Source organism: Lepisosteus platostomus, chromosome 7 (genome assembly GCF_059453375.1).
Source record: "Lepisosteus platostomus isolate fLepPlt1 chromosome 7, fLepPlt1.hap1, whole genome shotgun sequence".
Classification (NCBI taxonomy): Eukaryota; Metazoa; Chordata; class Actinopteri; order Semionotiformes; family Lepisosteidae; genus Lepisosteus; species Lepisosteus platostomus.
In genome coordinates, this window is record NC_142617.1 from 19,036,352 (window position 1) to 19,056,009 (window position 19,658).

Below are 19,658 nucleotides of genomic sequence, written 5' to 3' on the forward strand. Positions count from 1 at the left end.
TTTAAACTAATTTTCCCCTACTGTTTTATGTTTCGCTATGTGAAAATATCTCATTTTAATTAAGCTTTTCAACTTCATTATCACCTCTGTGGGCTATTATATTATGTGCTAGACTATGTCAGAGTAGCATGTAATATATGCACCACATTTTAAGATTTCAAAGGGTGATTGAACAAGAAAACTGTGCTAGTTTTCTTCAAAGAGATATTATTTGCTGAATCACCCCTTTCAATTTATCATTTTCTTGCATTCAATTTCTTACGTTGTTTCATGTTCACCATCTCTTACAAGTGCTACAAATATCTATCTCCATTGTTATCCTTTTCCTCAAAAATGTATTTGTTTTATTAATTTTAGTACTATTGAATCAAAGATTGTCATTTATTTTAGGCAAAGAGTGTGTGATGTTTTTTCCTGGAAAACTTTTATGATGGTACTGTGCATTTTTGACTCCCTTCAATATGCGCCTACATGTAGTTTTATCATTAAGAAAAGGGCACTTTATTATTATGAAAAGGGATTTGTGTTATTTTTGTCACTCAGTATGAATTTCTCAAATATTATGTGAGCTATAAATCTGAATTTTTAGTCATATAAGCTTTTGAAGTAGGATTATTTCACTTATTGTTTCTAACAGTATTACCCAGGATTCATGTTTTATTGAATAATATTGTATATTATACACATAAAGTAATTAACATATTCTCCTTTGGAATTTGGATGTAAGAAGATGGAATATGTTATATGGCTCTTATTTAAATTCTTCAAAGTGATTCCATACAGTAGAGAATACCACAATCACTTTTTCACTCCTTACTACAGTACAGTACAGTATATACTGTATTGTATAAAATACAGTATACAGTATAAACTGCTGTATTCCATTCATCTGTTTTCAATCTGCTTGTTCTGGTGAGGTCCCTAGATGCCGCTTGTTGATTAGGGAAGACCAGACGTCTTTTTTCTCTGCAACAGATTCCAGCTTCTACTGGAGAACTCACAAGTATTGATTAATTCGTTCCCAGTTAGTCAAGTTACCCCTGTTTGAATGGGAATGCAAGCCCACCAGCCCTCTGATGCAGTATGACATGGAGAGTTTTCTATTGACAAAGTAGATTGGATGTTGTAAAATCCTAAGAATCTACATGTGCTATTTGAAAATTCATATTGCATGTTTATTTTCTAACGTGTATATACAGTGTATATCTCTTCAATTCAGATACAGACGCAGCCATCTAGAATGCAGGGGCTGTTAGTTAGTATACACTGTAGGCACTAAGGTTTCACAGAAAGCACCGCATCATGGGCGGTTTATTTTTTTCAAAAAATGAGACAGAATGTTGTTGTCTCCCTGCTACCTTAACTCCAAATTATATACTGTATGTCACAATCCTGTATAACACAAACATAATTATTGTTTTTTGTAATTAATACAGCATGCAATATAATTGTGTATTAATACTGTTGTAACAGAAGGAAAAAGGTTCTTGATCCCGAGATGAAGTAAAACAGATGAGTTTATTGCATGCAAGGAACAATAAAGCCGAAGTCTTGTTTCCCGCAAGAAACAACAAAACCGAAGTATTGTTCAACGTACTGGTACAAACTTTTGGGTTATATAGTGTCTTCTTCTCCGTTTCTGACGTCACTCGGTCTGATGGTAAAGAGGGGGGTTCATGGTGTTTGGCCAGTTTACGATGTCCTGGCCAAATGGTCAGTTTAAGATTACACCCAGGGGGGTTCCTAGCTTGCATCTGCAATCCTTATCAGTTAACCCCCTTTCCTGCCATAAACCCCAGCTTGTGACTTAGAAGTCTAAACCTCATACAGAAAGGATTAAATTCAAACCCCCGTCTTCACATCTTTCTTCAATACTTAATAGAAAAACTATCATTTTATTTTAGATTTTAATATATTATACATCATGGCTTTAAGAAATATTGTATTTTGTAGGAAAAGACACCAGATTAAAATAAATGTTTTGTGTAGTGATTTGAGAGACTTTGCCATGTACATTGTAGCTGATATTCGTCACTATACTATATTCAGATACTATATTTAGACCAATACCCTATTTAAATTGTTCATATTGCAATTTGCCAATGAGGTACAGTATGCACCACTCAAAATGTTTTAATATAACTTTAATGATCACTTGCAAAACAGTGGTGTAAGTAATGGCATCATAATGAAGACAGTCTGCAAGAACAACGCTAATATTATACTGTACAGTAAAAATATTACTTCACTGTATTCTTTGAATGTGTGACACATCAGGAAATGTAGAGTTTTTTTTCTATGTTTTTGGTTCACATTACCAAGTTAAAAACTACATGCTGTGAAAGAGACACTTCATGTTCTCTTTTAAATAGACTCTTTAAAAAAACAAAAACAAAACATAAAACACAATTCTGTGATGTCAGACGACACATTGGAATATAAATTTAAAAAGAACATACTGGCTTACCTGCATGGATATACACAAAAGTATATACCTGTATATATAAATATATTAATCATAAAATTCAAGAAAGGTGTCTGCAGGGAGAATCAATATCCCCAAAGTTCTGCACAGCCACATTTCAAGCAGTTTCTAAGATACTGAATCGGGACGGAAAAAAAAGAAGATTAATGGAACCTTCTTATATAGTCCATGATTCTCTGACTGCATAATTAAATTTGTACTAAACCCAAAGGAACTGCAATTACAATTTTAAGAGATATATGAACCTAGCATCCAAGCAGAACTGAGAATGAATTTAAATGTTCACACCTTACAGATACAGTTTACTTAAGGAAACTAAAGCAAATAGTGTTAAGCTACAGTACAAGACATCAACAGCTTTGTGGATTGGAAGAACTATAATCAGCTTAAAGAACATATAGCATCTGCAATGATTTTGGAATATCAAGTATGATTCTAAAGGGTAATCTTACTATACCTATATAACAAGGTTTTTGGCTACTGTTGCTTGTGTTAACATATGGATGTTAAACATAAACACCAGCAAAAACAACAGAGAGACCACAGAGCACCTAGAGACACATGGAAAGATACACATGTAGGATAACAAGGAGAGTCAGAAGAGAAAATAAATGGATTGGAGCACAAACAAAAGTGTATGGCATTGTTATAACAGTGAAGAGACTGAAATGTCAGTGGGTCAAACACACAACAGGAAGGACAGATCATTCTTGGTAGCTGGATCCCAAGAGGCCAAAAACAACCAAGAAGATAACCTCCTGTAAGATAAAAAGGTGAAATTAATGCTAACAAGACACTTGTGGAGACCTTCATTTAGCATTGGATCGATAAAGGCTAGAGGTGATTTAAATGTTTAGACATGTCTTTAAATCACTAACAAAAACTGTGTTAACATGAAAAATAATGAACACATTACAAAATATCATAGCTATAAAAATGGAAATCGTAGAAGGAAATTCCACATTGCTAAAAACAATTGTTTTCACTTTGACTTCCTTCCACATGCCCAAATATCTTACAGAACCCTTTATACGGTATATGATAGAAACAGATATTAAAAAATAATAAAACATTGAACTAAAATTCCTGTAAATTCTGACAGGCTTTTAAGTTAGAAATGTGTCGTACTGTATCTATAAAAATCAACGAATTTTCAACAAGTCAATTAGCTCAGCAGGTAAGTGACACGTGTTTAATGTATTCATTTGTTAGGATATTTTTGCAGTAAAAGCATCTTTTAAAACATATGCCCATCATATAAATATATAAGCCCAAAATATCAATATTGTACTGTATGTGTCAAATATAACAAATAGATGCAAACATCAGAATACCTGCATATTTTGGTTACTTTTGTCATTGATATGTGTTATTGGAGAATGTAAAGTCAAAATGGTTGACATGGTTGTTTTATAAAAGTGGTTGTTTTATAAAACACAACACAGGCAAAAATAATCTTGGTTTTACATTAAATCAATTTTCAACAATACTTTCATGCACATGATATTAATATCAGTATATTTCTGTACCCATTCATTTTGTTCTCACATGTGTGAAATAAAATGAAAGTTGAAGTTGTTAGAGATACAACTTTTCAGAATTGAGAGCATGGTTATATAAAACTATGACAAAAGTAAAACTTCCAGAAGATAAGAAGGAGGAGAAGAAGCATAAAACAGCCTCACTTTGGTGATTTATTGCCTAACATGTGCGCTTGTTAACATTCTAACTCAGATGTTTAAGCAAACAAAAGATCTTCAATCTCTTGCACCATTAGCTTCAGAGCAGTATCCTCCATCCTAGAAAGAAATTGAACAATAGGGTCATTAATATACATTCAATGTGTACAAGGTCATTCATTTGAACCAAGACATTCATATCCTAATGGTTTTATCTCCACATTCTTTCTACATTTTTCTTTTACTTTTCAAGTTATAGTCTCGCTCGTCTTGCCATTCAGCTTGGAATTTTGTTTTAGAGATTTTCCAGTAAGGGCAGCAGGAAAATAAATACAGAATATCACTTGTATGTTGTGTCTTTATGTGTACTGTATGTATACATTTGTGAATGCTGAATGCTTTGCACGCTCCCATTTTTGTTAGTGAAATGTTTATATATTTTCTTGCTTTTGACAGTTTGACTTGTTTGCCTGTATTTTTTTTTTCATTTTCATCTTGATAAGTTTTTTTGTTTGTTTGCTTGTTTGTTTTTGTTTCTGTTTCATTCACCAGATTTACCTACCACTATGCCTCCATCTTCAACAGCCCCTTCCCAAACCACCACAACAGCCACAACCACTGTATTATTAGAAACCACTGCCACCACTTCAGCAACAACCAGCATCTCTGGAGGTATAGTATTGTACCAAAAGGTGTATGTATTACTATGTTCTTCAGCCTATAATCAGTTTCCTGTCTGAAGATACTTCTATTAACTACCATAAACTTCTGTCTTCAGTTGTCTTCATGCTTCTGCAAACTCCATCTCATCATTTTCTCAGTGGTCTTCCTTGAGGTTTTTTCTAGTCTTTTAAACCAAAAATTACTTTCTTGTTTGGCCATGAACCTTCTTGATCTATGTCATGTACTGTATATTCACAATTTATTGTAGATTTACTCTTAACGTAACATCATAAACTTCTGTGACCCAAACCTGTTCATCTCTCTTCCTATCTACTTATTCCAAGCATATGTCTTGACTTACTTCTCTAGGACTTAATTTTTATATTCAGGTTCCAGATTGCACATCCATATCTTATCACAGGCAACACATGCTGATGTTTAAATGTCTTTGACTTTCTGACACTTGACTGTTGATTTTGAAGGACAAACCACTTCCATAAAAATCTACACCAACAGTAGTGAACTAGCAAACAAAAGGTAGAACGGTTAAAATTCCAGACATGGAAAAATTAGGAGAGCATTAGGATATGATAGCATATTGATTAATATAGATGTTTGAACATTTGCAGAATGTTTCTGCATTTCAAAGCAGATGTATAAATACCTCAGGTATTACAGGCCAATAGACTTGTTTCTAATTGTCTGTGTTCTCTTTACCAAGGTATTGATAAACAGGCTACAAGGAAAATTGGACTCAGTCCAGTCATCATAATGGGCACATTTGAGTAATAGATTGAACACCAAGGATCTGCAAGTTGTAGGACAAGTATTTCAAACTCACAGCAGTACAAAAGACCACCATTACAAGGAATCAATGACTATGAGAAAGCATTTATCTCTGTATACACACAGGATATGTGTTGGAAGCCTTAAAATTATAACCACGGTATTAAAAATCATTTCATGGGTTAAATTCGTACCAGTGAGAAAAAAACAACTCTGCAACTTACAACTGGCAACCAATTGAAGCTAAGCAGGTGTGAGCCTGGTCAGTACCTGGATGGGAGACCTCCTGGGAAAAACTAAGGTTGCTGCTGGAAGAGGTGTTAGTGGGGCCAGCAGGGGGTGCTCACCCTGTGGTCCATGTGGGTCGTAATGCCCCAGTATAGTGACGGGGACACTACACTGTAAACAGGCTCTGTCCTTCGGATGAGACGTAAAACCGAGGTCCTGACTCTCTGTGGTCATTAAAAATCCCAGGGCGTTTTTTTTAAAAGAGTAGGGGTGTAACCCCGGCGTCCTGGCCAAATTTCCCATTTTCCTAATAATCACCCTCTATGAATTGACTACATTACTCTGCTCTCCTCCCCACTGATAGCTGATGTGTGGTTAGCGTTCTGGCGCACTATGGCTGCCGTCGCATCATCCAGGTGGATGCTGCACATTGGTGGTGGTGGAGGGGAGTCCCCATTACCTGTAAAGCGCTTTGAGTGGAGTGTCCAGAAAAAGCGCTATATAAGTGTAAGCAATTATTATTATTATTATTATTATTATTATTATTATTATTATTATTATTAATATCTCGAAATCTTTTTGTAGGCACTTTAGGAAATATAATATATAATAAGTCTCATGATGGGTATGACAAGAATCTGAAGTTTAATGGAGCCTACTTAGTATTACTTCTATAAATCAAAATTGTACCCCATACCTTCACAGTCACATACCGTTTCCGGATAGTCAAGGAAATAAGAGATATTCCTAGACAGAAGTTTTGGAAATTATAGAGCTAAGCTTAGAAAGCATTAACATTTTAGGGAACAGTAGTAAGCTTTTGTAAAGGTCCTTAGTAAAGGGTTTTAAAAAATGTAATCTGAGGTTATGTTTACACATTTCATCAATGGATAAAGAACTTTTCAAGAAACAGATTGTCATCTTAAATGACACATCTTTTAATTTGGAAGATGTAAGTAGTGGTGTGCCACAGGGATCCATTTGACAGTATATCAATAATTTAGATTCTGATATAGTTAACAAACAAGATAATGTTTATGTGATACAATTTCTAGAATTAATAAACTAGTTTCAGTATATCTGTAGATGATACAAAAAAGGGGTAGTATCAAATAGCAATTGTTGGAAGGGAATTACAGCTACACTTAAACAAAATCATTAGGTGTACAGACACATGTCAAATGAACTTTCACATTGATAAGTGTAAAGTGAACCTCACTGTAGGAATATTCATAATCCATTGCATAGATAATCTAGTTTGGCAGGAAGATACCAACATGATCTCGATGGATATTTAAATTCTTCTATGTCCTCGTCAAAAAAATCTGTAGATGCATTAAAAAGGCAAAAAAATGCTTGGGTTTGTAGTATAGCAAAAAGTGTGTAATTCAAAACATGTCATGTTTAAGTTTTACTATGTCCTAGAAAGACCTCATGTAGGACATTTTTTTTGATCACCTCACCAAAAAAGGTATAGTTGTATAAAGAGATCTAAGAATATCAACATGAATGATTCCTCATGTAGAGACAGGATAATGGAAATAAATAAATTTCTAGAGTAAAGGAGATTAAGAGCAGAATGGATGCAAGTATTTAAGATTCTAAGGGGTATACTGTAGATATGGTCAATCCTGGGGAGTGGTTAGAAATAGTCAGAAGCAAAACCAGGACATGTGGTCACTAAAAGGGAATTAATTTTCCCTTTTAGGAAAGACTTCTTTATACAGAGTACTGGATATCAGGCTTTCCAGTAAGGTAGGGGTCCATTCTCTTTTAAGAAATAACAAGATATAATTTTAGTCTAATTTAGCTACTAAACTACGAATTGAACAAAATTGGCCAGATGGCCTCATCTCACTTACAGTATATCCTTTCTTATATTTTTCAAATTGAACTCAAATGTGAAATGGAAAAAAAAAACACTCATGTCATGCAGAGCAGATGTAATCTAAGAAAATGAGCTATTCCAGGAATCACATTAGAAACCATATACTGTTGATATTGCAGCTAAATGCTCTAAATCGTGTTGCCAAGCAGCATATACCACCCCTAGGTATTTGGGGTATCATGCAGTATAAACATTTTGAAAATCCAAACTCTCCATGCAAATCTTCAAAATTTAAACTTTGCTCATGTACTGTAAGTCAACGATCTAAATCATTTATTCATTATGTGAAAAAATAAGTGCAATTTTACATTTTAATCAAGCTTCAGTTTAGTAGATTAGGATAGTTATAACTCCCCTAAAAGTGAAAAAGAAAGTTTACAGTATTTGAGAATATTATGGTTAGATTTCCAGTGTGCAATTTTCTTTTTCAGCATTTAATGTTGTAATGATGGGTCATTAGGGAAATGAGAGAAGACCCTCAAGGGTCTGTGGGCATCATGGTGATCGCGATTTTAATGAGACCATGGATTTGGTTTTAAACAGTTATCATTAAATGAGCACAGTTTCAGCTGAAAGGTACAGAATAGTGAATCTCTAGTGCCCGAGAGTACAGGAGGTTTTAAATACATTTATATTTCTGGTAAATCTGGCATATTCAGAATATTTCAAGAAGATAGCTAGGATCTTACAACAATCTTGAATTCTGTAAATCTTCTAAAATTGGAAACTGTAAGTTGTTTCAAGAGCATAATTTTTCTTTTTTGTTTTCTGCTTATATTAAGCTGTCTAGGAGGGCTCAATGGTTATAAATAGGGTATTTCAACACAAAATCAAACGGAAATCACAAATAATAGGGAGAATATTAATAATGGGAGAATATTAATGGGAAATGTAAATATTGAAACTCCCACTATGTTACACATAATTTCAAGAGTGCACATTTTAATTCAAATCATCCCAGAATGCATTTGACAAAAAATTATGTCCTCATATCCCTCACAATTAAATGTGCATAATTAGATCAATGGATTCTTACAGTGGCGTCTTATACTAAAGCACCACTCATATGAGAAACCAAAATCAAGTGCTAAAGGGCTAAAACCTAGCATGCTAGATGACCACATGCCTACGCCAAATTCTCTGCACTTTCGGATTTTATTATTTTTACAAAACTAGTAATTCATTTTGGGAAAACCTATGGTGATTTAATAGATCAGAAAATGTTACTACTATACCCATTTTTTAAGAAAGGGTGTAGTACTGTACAGTACATTCATTACATGACTCAAAAAATGCCAAACATTCCCAATTTCATTGACTCTTCTTATGGTCATTTTAAACAAAGCAGCGGCAGAGAGAGAGAGACATCTATACAGAAGATTTATTTGATTCCATTGAATGCCCACTGAAGATGCTGAGTATGCACAGCATGATCCATAAATAACTGCGCAACTTAACCTTTTATGCTTTTTGAAAATCTTATGAAAAAAAAACATTGACAATTTGAATTGAAAATTGAAAATACATTTTTTCAGCAAAAATACACTACAGTATATAAAAAAATCATGACCTTGAGCATTAACATCATATCCAGCGTCTCCTCTTGAACTTCTTGTCTCAGAACAATTCTGCCTTGATTTGACTACTTTTAGTCTCTGGGGATACTAGTCTAAGCTTTTTCTCTTCCCTTGCCATTCAGTATTTAGCCAAAATAATGTCACACTGCTTTTCATTGCAGGTCACCATTACACTTTGCTCATCTTGTCGTAATGTGTATTGCAGTTGTATATGATCAGCCAGTGTTAGTGGAGCAAAGTTACTGGTAAAACTGCTGAAAGCATTATTTTAATGGATATAAATTGGATATGTTTGTTTTTCAAAAAAGAAAGGAAAAAGAAATGAAAATTGTGCAAGGCTTTGGCTCTCCTGCAGCCCTGCAGGAGGACTGGATGAACTGGAGGAACTAGTTAGAAAATGGGAGGGTGGATGGATGGATGGTTTGGATTTTAAATCTTGAAATGCTTGCTGTCATTACTCAGTGTACTGTAGATACGTCTCAGTACAGCACTTAGAAGTTTGAGCTCACTTTTCAAGATTCAAACTTCATGCTGTTAGGTCTTTCTTTTTTTAACACAGAGAACTATTTTCTTTTATGTAATGGTGATCTATTCTGCTTACCTGCAATTGTCCTGCACAGCAATTGCAGTTTACAAGAAAGTGCTGTGTTTTATTATCATTACTTTACAAAAACACCTTATTTTAAAAATAACTTAATCCCTGTACCTCTAAAAAGAACTCAGTATCTCACAGACCTGAAAACCAGACACAGAACTACTGACCAGTCTTTCATAATGTTACATGTCGGCAGGTTGTGATCAAATAATATAAATGAGGCTAAAATTCTAAATATACAATCAAGCCCTAACCTCAGTTTACCAACTGATTTGTGAAACTTACTGTTGTCAGTGAATACAATGGCAATAATAAATGAAAGCATTTGGGTTCTTTGTTTCTAATTTAGAATTATTTATAGAAAGAAACAAACATAGAATGTCTACTACAGTTATTTACAATTATTTAAATAAACTGTCAATACCTGGGCCCAGCATTATACACAATCTGTAAGCCTTCCTTGCTAATGAGGGAAAAAATAAATGAACATTTTTCTTCATTTATAATGGTATTCATATATGTACAGCTATAAAATATAAGTCACTTTGCCTAAATTCTAAGATGGATATCTTCCAGGCTCAAACAGCCTGGTAGATTTCCTTAGAGTTGCCTGCAAATAGGAAACCTACTCACAGTGCTATTTCATATTCACTGGTAAGTGAGATCACGGAGCTTCGAGTGGGAATGTACTGTATGAATGGTGGCTGTTTTGTTTACTATCATAAAAAGGGGTTGCTTTCTGGCCTCAAGACTTTTCTAGTAATTTCAAGATGTTTCTAAACCTGTCTGTACACCTGGCCTCTGGACATTGTGCCTGCCTCAATTGATAAGGGACAGTTGTAGTGCTCCAATCAATCTGACTCCAATACTCCAGAGACTGCACATTATCTTGCCTTAAAGATAAGGAATACTGATATGTCTAGTTAATCTCTTGATACCCAGTCACACACAACAGTAAAATAATCAACTCTTCCTTTGAAGTTTTTGTTAAAGAGGCATTCTGTGAAGCAAATTTGCGAACTAATAAACTTGCATTTTTTCATTTGGCTAAATTTTTGCATGCTGACAAAAGACAAGCAGTGCTCCTATTTTCGATTTTGGCACTGAAGGAGGTCTTTGGGTGAAACGGTAAGTGGAAACGTGTAGCAATATACGACCAATAGCCAACGCAGGTCATAATCCATCATATAATCAATCACCCCTTTTTTGTTTAGTTAACAGTTTCATTAAGAATCAGTAGTTTCTAAGATTATCTTGATTATAATCTTGATTGCAATGGAAAGAATATAAATTCGAAATAAGGGTTCATAGTGTCTAATTAAGACACATCTCGAAAAGGTGGAGACCACAATGTAATTAGAATGTGTCACTTAGAGAAACAGGCTTTTCAGTTCTAGATCTGCATTTCCTTATAATCAAGCACTAAGCTGTGCTTCCCTTGAAAAGAAGAATCAGGTTCAGGAATAAAACCATCTAGCTTTGTTAGATTGCCTTATAATCATAAACTGTTTGCCGATTTCCACTTAATTTAAATTTAGTCCCCAGAATAAAATTTATTGTAAATATGACGAGTGGGATGGTGGTGCAGTGGTTAGTGTTCCTGCCTCACAGAGCTAGGACCCTGTGTTCAGTTCCAGATCTGGTGTGCTATCTGTGTGGAGATTGTATGTTCTCCCTGTGTTCATATGGGTTTCATCTGGGTGCTCCAGTTTCCTCCCACAGTCCAAAAACATACTGGTAGGTTATTTGGCTTTTGGGAAAATTTGCACTGGTGTGCGTATTTGTGTCTGTGTAGAATGTATCTTTTGTGGGACAGAAGTCGCATATGGTTTCCTCTCCTGGCATTTTCAAGCTTTCTTTTGCATTTTTCCGTACTGTACATAATGCTCAGCACCTTAGACAAGCAAAAGCATAGTTGTAAAATTTTTGATTTTTTTCCCCCTTACCATTTGTTGATTAAAGTCAAAGAAAGTTCAAGCCTGCTGTTTTTGAGCGCTGGCAATATGCTTCAGTTGTGGTTTCAAATCTGAAGTACAGTTTTCAGAGCATTGTCATTGTATGCATATTGGTCCAGTTGAGCAAAAGCATGTGATTTGTTCTGTCTTCATGTGACTCTTTTTATCCGTGATATTGTTCCCCTCATCTTCTTTTATTGCTTACACTGCCTGCAGCCATGACAACACCCAAAGAATTACCAGGCCCTGCAAAAGGTAAATATGTTCTACCTTTTCTGACACAGAGAGCATCACAGAAGATATAGATAAGGCACTGATTAAGTCACTCCATGATCTTGGCTCTTCACAGCATGATCAATACGTTTCCTGCATGAAAAGTGCAATTTTCGAAATAATTATTGCCTTCCTGATCAATTTTCTCTTTTCACTAAATATGAACGTAATCAGTGAAGTTTAAAGGTGTTTAGATTTTTGACCTGATCACCAGGCTTCATGATGGTAAGGTAAGCTGAGCAGTGTTAGGAGAAATGTGCCTGGAACATTGCTGGGTATTTTTTATTATACATGAAAACACACAGGGATGAGGGTGATCTTGGGGGTTGATTCACTTAAAGGTTTCGACTCCTTGGATACCCTCTGAGCTTAAGGAACACTCACAAGTATTACTTCTTGTTGTCATATATGGGTTGCAAGGGAGACAAAAATTAGACATTGATCAGCATTGAAAATCGTACCCCCAAACCAATGTGATAATAAATAATAATAAATCAAACACATGCAATTCAACCCAATATAAAAATAATAATAAATCAAGCACATGCAATTCAACCCAATGAAATCGTTTAAAGCACAACAAAAAATAAAACTGCCAGAACAAGAACATTATTTATTGGAATCTACGGCATATTTTAGAATCATTTTGATTATTGTGTTTTTTTTAAAGCATCCTTGTTTGCAGTAAGACCACATCTAACTTTTTTCACTTCGATGAAAAAATGATGATCCACTTTCATAGGGTAGCTGCTGCAGGGCAATTTATTTAAATTCAAGCAGCTGTTTTTCAATAGAATTGATTAATTACTCTGAGATATATATTTTGCTCCCTCTGGGACAGTTTGCCTCAGTTAATGAAACAATCATTTAATAGATTACTCTTAAAAAAGTAGGAAGTAATATTTTAATATTTAACCTTTTCAATGCAGGATATGTACAGTACTTTTGTAGAATACTGAATCGTCTGCAATTTATTATAAGAAGATAACTTCATGGAGGAATTTTGATATAATAGAAACCATCAATGACTTATAGAGACAGAGAACCAAAAGATTTGACACAACCAATCAAACTGAAACACAGACAGTAGTACTATTATGAAGAAAACACTGTCATGGCAAATGTTTTGCCTTGCAAAGATAACACACAGTACATGTTTTAAGGACTTGCTTTATTTATAAATATACATTTCATAGTGAAGAAGCTCTCAAGAATGTCTGCACCATTGTTTGACAGTGATATTATTTGAGGTTTAAGAATTAAGTCTTTAATTGTGATATCTAAGACAGCTGCTCCCAGTTTCCAAGCACATGCACTTTGGTTGCCAAAATAATCAACATTGTTATGACATTTGGTGTATTAGTTGTACAGAACCACAAAATGAAAGCAATTTTTACACCTTTGTTCAATATTCAGAAACAGACTGCATTATATTTAATGTTTATTTATAGAACCAAATCTCTCTTCTACTTTGCCCTGAATATACCGTATAGATGGAACTGAGACATCCCTTGCTTTTCTAACATAATAATTAGGTTTATGAAAGGTATGCAGCAGTTCCTTTCGGTAAATAATTACAGTACTTAAGTTAATTTTTGTTAATGAAAGTGTTATTCATATTTATTTTTTTTACTTTTGGAAACAAAAGCTTTGTCTTACCATAAACAGCTTTAATAGATTATCTTAGGTCAATGTCAGAACTTTTGTTCTGTCCTTCTCTTAATGCATACTTAAAAATCGGAGTTCACCATCATTGCACACACCACGATTCCAGGGGCACCCCATAGCTTTTTCATACACTGATATTAATCATGATTAAAAGTCCATTAATGGAACTTAACAATTTAATAGTGTGGCATTACCAGGGGAATGGTGTATCAGGATATTTTTTTATAGGTGACAGACATACAAAGACAGAAGTAAGGTAAAATATAAGAGTGCTCATTATTTTAAGCAGTGCAAGGAAAAATAAACCAAAGCCAAACAGTAAGCTGGCTTTTACTTCAAGCTGTAACTATATAAGTAACTGGGCAGTTAAGATGGTTATCAGCCTAAAAAAAACTCTCTTCCACAAACTACATCTGTTAAGAAAATTCTTTTCTAAAATGAAATTCCAGCAAAAACCATACTCTTCTGAAAGATCACACTATAGTGTGCATCAATCCTTCAGTTGCCTTCTTGAACTTTCTATACTTTGGTGCTGCAAATAACAAAGGATAAAGGGAGTAAGAAGGTAATCAAATAACATCTTCTAGCAGATAGAGGTCACAAGCCATCTTGGAAGCCTCCAAGCTTGCTGGTATTAACGGTCACCTGTCTGTCTTCTTCCAATTGGTCAGGTAGTTGAGGTCAGCAGGCCATTGGCCAGAGTTTTCTGGGAATGCAGTTCTATTTGTCTTCATCTAATTGGTCAGGTAGATGAGGTCAGCAGGCCATTGACCACAGCTTTCTGGGTATGTAGTTCTATTTGTCTTCTTCCAGTTGGTGACGTAGTTGAAGGCAGCAGGTCATTAGCCACAGCTTTCTGGGGAATGTAGTTCTACTGTATTTGTCTTCTTCCAATGGATCAGGCAGTTGAGGGCAGCAGGTTTTTAGCCACAACTTTCTGGGGAATGTTCTATCAGCATATTGTCATGACAAGCTCTCACATAAGTGATGAGAATTTCACACAAGAGGAAGACTTCCTTGCGATTCAATAATATTCGGAAGTCTGATTTTGATTAATTACCATGGAGCAACTAAAGTTAATATAACCAAACAAACTGACAAATAAATAGATTTTGCTTGAGACCCCTGGGAATATGTTTTATGAATGTTCTCCTTTCTAAAACTTACCAAATTATTTTAGAATATGGATAAAAAAATGGACAGTAAATTAAAGCTTACTTTAAATCTGTGAAATGTCTGGTATGCAGATAATATAATGCCAGTAATTTTATTTAGCACTTGAGAATGATACATAATTGTATTTATGTATTAACAATAACTTATGTGCCAGTGTTTTGTAATTTGAGTAGTGGGTACAGGGCATTTCCCAGATGATACAACATTTCCAGCTACAGGTTTCCCAAGCAGCTCAACCAGTAAAGGCATCTATTGCAAGGAATAAAATAGCAGAGTCTGATGGATCAAAGTCAACCGCTTCTTATGCCTTGCAGCAGCACTCCCTCTGTTTGCAGGGCTCTTGTGAACCTGGAGTGTATTGGGTGAGAGCTGCATCAATACTCCTACTGGAGCTTCAGCTCTGCTGCAGGCGAAGGGCACATCATAGTGTAAATCAAGTGGATGGCCTGAAAGTTCATGGTTCAGAGCACGAGTATATACCGCCTTCATCTCTCTTTAGCTCTTGTGAAGGCAGTAACTGTCAATTCCATACTGGAGGGAATGGTTTCTATTTTATTAAAAGTAACTACAGATAGCACCTTAAAAAACAGAATTCTGATTAGAGTTCAGTATATGCCCTGGAAATACAGACTTGATGGGGTGCTAAACTGGCCTTATTACCAATTGGATCAACAGTGATGTCAGCTAAGACTGCATACTGTATAAATAACTCTCTCTCTCAATTGGCATTGTTTATCAAATGTTGCCACAGCTGTTAATTGATGCCAGTAATTGTTTATCATTCAAATTCATTTTTTATGTTCATAAACAAATTTAAAGAGGGTTTACACTCTATTAGGATAGGTGTGTCCATTCAGATTGCCATCTACAATATCTAACATCATTAGCTTGTCTGCAAAACCTGCTGCCTTGGCAGCTGATCTAATCACTTTTTCCTCAGCAGCTGAGAGAGGTGCCGAATGCTTCTTCAGCAAGTGAGCTTCCGTCTTGAAGCTGAGGACATCAGACTTAGAAATAAACAAAATGTCAGGATCTAAGTAATAAGGAGAAAAGTTCACATACAAAATGAGACAAGATAGTGCAATTTTTCTCACTCCTTGCTCTGTAACTATCTTTTTCATGGTTCTTTAATGGTAAAATAAGTTAAATAACGTTTTATTTCTTTTTACAGTTAGGGCCATTCAAGAGGAACATTTTTATTTAAAATGGAAAAAACCAAAGACGATTCTTTATGATACCCTCAAAGATCTTAAGTATTCCAAGTAGGCGGCTACTTTTTTTTTTGCAACAGCCATATTGATTCAGCCTAACCGGTCAGGCATGTTTATATCTCTGTGTTCCCAAGAGAAAAGGTAAAAGAGGAAATGAGCATCCTGAGTGCCTCTTACCCCCTTTCTTTGAAAATGATAGGCACACTAGAGGAATTGAAATGTAATGTAAAGGTCTTTTTACTTTGTCATATTTTGCAGTTATTGATGGTCTGCCACATTAAGCTTGCATCAGAGGAAGAAATATTGCTACAATTTAAAATAAAGCACAAGGAAAAAATCATTAAACACTGGAGTTGAATATGAATTACTCCAAATATTCGCTTATTCATTAAATTTCAATAGAGACACTTTAAATAATCTTAGAAACCACATTACAAGTTCCACTTTTGCTTTTATGGTTTTCTACTAAAGAGCTAGAAATTAAGACAATTTGGTCCCTTTGTCCTCAATGAATTGAAATTTCAAGTAGTCATCATACTTGTTTCAGGTTAAAAAAAAATGTTTCTTAAAATGACTGCCTCCTACCAGATTCCCAATATTTAACAATCAGGCTCTGTAATTTGTTTTTCAATCTAATTAAACCACCATGACCCACAACAAACACCTTTGTGCATTCATTTCTTTTTAATCAGTCTGAAGTGTCCAGTGCCTCTAAATTGACTAATTATTCAGTGATCTGTCTTAAGGTGGACTGCCTGTGAAGGGAAGCTATATTTTCATATTTATTAATTTTTTTGCTCTATTGCACTTTAAAAGCTGAATTCAAAGGTGATTACTGCCGCAACCCATATGTGAGGTGCTCAGCATTAACAAGCATCCTTAAATCCCATTGTCTTGGCAACTGCCTACCATCCCCACGTCAGATGCAAATTGCTGAATTTTGAATTCAGCAGGAAATTGGCATAATTGACTTATTGAACCGTCTAGTCAGTAATTTTAATTTTAATCTTTTTGATGTGAATCATCCTCACCTGCTTATATAACCCAACAGCCTCCCCCATCAAGCAGTAAAACACAGTACAGCTGTCTTTGACAACATAGCATGGCCTGATCCTTTTTACTCTGTCTAAAAATGTTTTAATTGCATGGCTCACACTGCAAGCTGCATGGGAAGTGCAAAGACAAGGTGCCTAGAAGTTACTTAGAATAGATAAAAATGGAAAAGAAACACACCATTCCGAAGAGCAAGCAGTGATGTTTCTGACGGCATATTTTGTTGTGCGTTCCTGTGTTGCTAGAGTTGTTTTAATAATATACCTCCCATTTTTCATCCCATAGTTAACATTAGTGTTATCATAAGTGTGAAATCCATTTGCACTGTGTTTTCAGGATGTCTTTGTTCATGCATTCACTATCAGCTCAATATGTAGCGGGTAGCATGATCAACTGGTGTCCTTTGATTCCTTCTTACAGGATGTCAACACAAAATCCATTGACTTATTGTTATTACTGCACACACTACTGTATAAATACTGAGCTGTTAATACACCAACATCAGCCTGTAATATCCCAGGGAATAGTAAAGCTAAGGCTTTTGCTGTGCTGTTTTTTATGATCTTCTGGTGATGCTGAAGGGCATATCAGAGGTGTAAGCCATAAACATAAAAAGCACAGTGCATAAGGGAATGCAAAGCCTAACAAGGATTTCAGCCTCTAATAGTGAACAATTATAAAAAGATATCTATAACAGGAATTAAAAATCCCATCCAGTTTGTCACCTGTTAAGCCCTCTGGACTTCTGACTGGAAAGTTGTGGGTTCAAGTCTAACTCGAATGGACACTGCACTTCTGCTGTGTGTTTGAGTAAGGTGCTTTATCCTGATTGCCCTAGTTCATGCATCAAAAATCATACCCTGCAGTGGGTTAGCATCTCTTGCTAGGGGGGAATCACATACTGTCAGACCACTTAACACAGCAAAAAGTGGTATAAGCTTCAGTGTGATAAGCCCCAAGGCTCAAATATGAACTTTACACAATTGTAAGAAACACATGGTGATGCATAACAATAATGTTTCTATTTAAAAAAAATACCTTAAAATTGTAACCAGTGAATCTTTTCAGTGCATCCTTTTCCAAAAATGCCTATTTTTGCATACATTCAATGCATAATTGATTAGGTATATTTTTATGAATCATCACTTCATAAATTTAGTTTTGAAATTCAGAAAAATAGAAATGGAAAGATGATAAAAGGTATTTTTAGACTACCGTATAAGCGTTATTATAAATGTTATTTACAGTACATCATGTTGCATCTTTCAGAACAGAATCTCAGAACTGCTTAAAAAGATTATTTTGAGAATTCTGTATGTTTTATTAATACTACTTTTTCAGAAAACAGCATTTTAAGGTACTTCACAATGAAACAAAGTAAAGATAAACATAATGTGCATTTATGCCTTCTCAGATTAATTATAGTTAATTAACACATTGATTTGTTACAGTACATTATACATAATTAAAACTTATTTTATTAATAATAATTATTAATTAATTTATTATTATTAAATCTATCATTATAAAATCAAAAGACAATGTTTTAAAGTGCAGACTGACTTGCTAGAATAGGCTGGAAGGTCAATCCATAGCCTTGTAACAAACAGAATACACAACTCAATACTCAGAGCCCAATTTCGGGACCTGTTGATCAGAGTACAAAAACTACAAACACTTCAACTTAATACACTTCAAGTGTTATTCTGATGACTATGGGGAGCCATTGTAAGGAAACTAAAAAGGGAAGTATGATTGTCAATTCTAGTTTTAGTTAAGATCCAAACAGCCACGTTTTGAATACATTGCATCTTGTTAAGAGCACACATTCACAAGCAAGGCATTAAAATAATTAAACCTGGAAAAGACAAATACATGCAGTAGCTTCTCTGCATCAGAATGGGAGAAACATGAGCTGGCAATGTTATAAAGATTAAAATTACCCAATTTTACAACATTACAATCGTGAGCCTCAAATGTAAGACTCAAATGAAAAATGACACCAAGATTCCTGACCTGAGTACTTGGAGTGATACCAAGTCCAATACCATGACTAGTCAAACTGACTATTGTAGTTTTGCAGTTGCAGAGTTGATAAGAAGAGAAAATCAGCATAATTGTTAGCTTGTCAGGGTTGAAATGTAAAATATTAGGTTGCATGCTTTTTTAACATAATCTAAGTAGTGTGACAAGGCAGATAGAGTTTGATTAACATCAAGTTTTGTGTGAACATAAATTTGAGCGTTATTAGCATAGAAATAACACTGATACACCTACTAAGAATCTGAACTGGTACAGTACAATTAGAAACCAAATAAATTAGATCAAGAACCCAACAACAGGGTGTGTGACACCCACAAGCAAGGCTTTAAAATCATTAAACCTGGATAAGACAAATACATACAGAATATATTCATATTC

General features: G+C 34.7%; 1 protein-coding gene across 6 annotated transcripts in view; it reads left to right on the forward strand.

Annotated features, from left to right (window-relative positions):
* The window catches only part of LOC148658419 (cell adhesion molecule 2-like), a 698,357-nt gene that overhangs the window by 663,008 nt on the left and 15,691 nt on the right, over positions 1-19,658 (forward strand). Inside the window, exons 9-10 of one of the 6 annotated variants that reach the window (XM_088639574.1) lie at positions 4,750-4,836; positions 12,073-12,111. The exons of 1 other annotated variant lie outside the window; for it this stretch is intronic. In XM_088639574.1, the coding sequence (XP_088495700.1) occupies positions 4,750-4,836; positions 12,073-12,111 (126 nt within the window). Of the gene's footprint in view, positions 1-4,716; positions 4,837-12,072; positions 12,112-19,658 lie in introns of all 6 variants that reach the window. 4 more of the 6 variants (XM_088639573.1, XM_088639577.1, XM_088639575.1 and 1 more) reach the window with 4 other exon arrangements.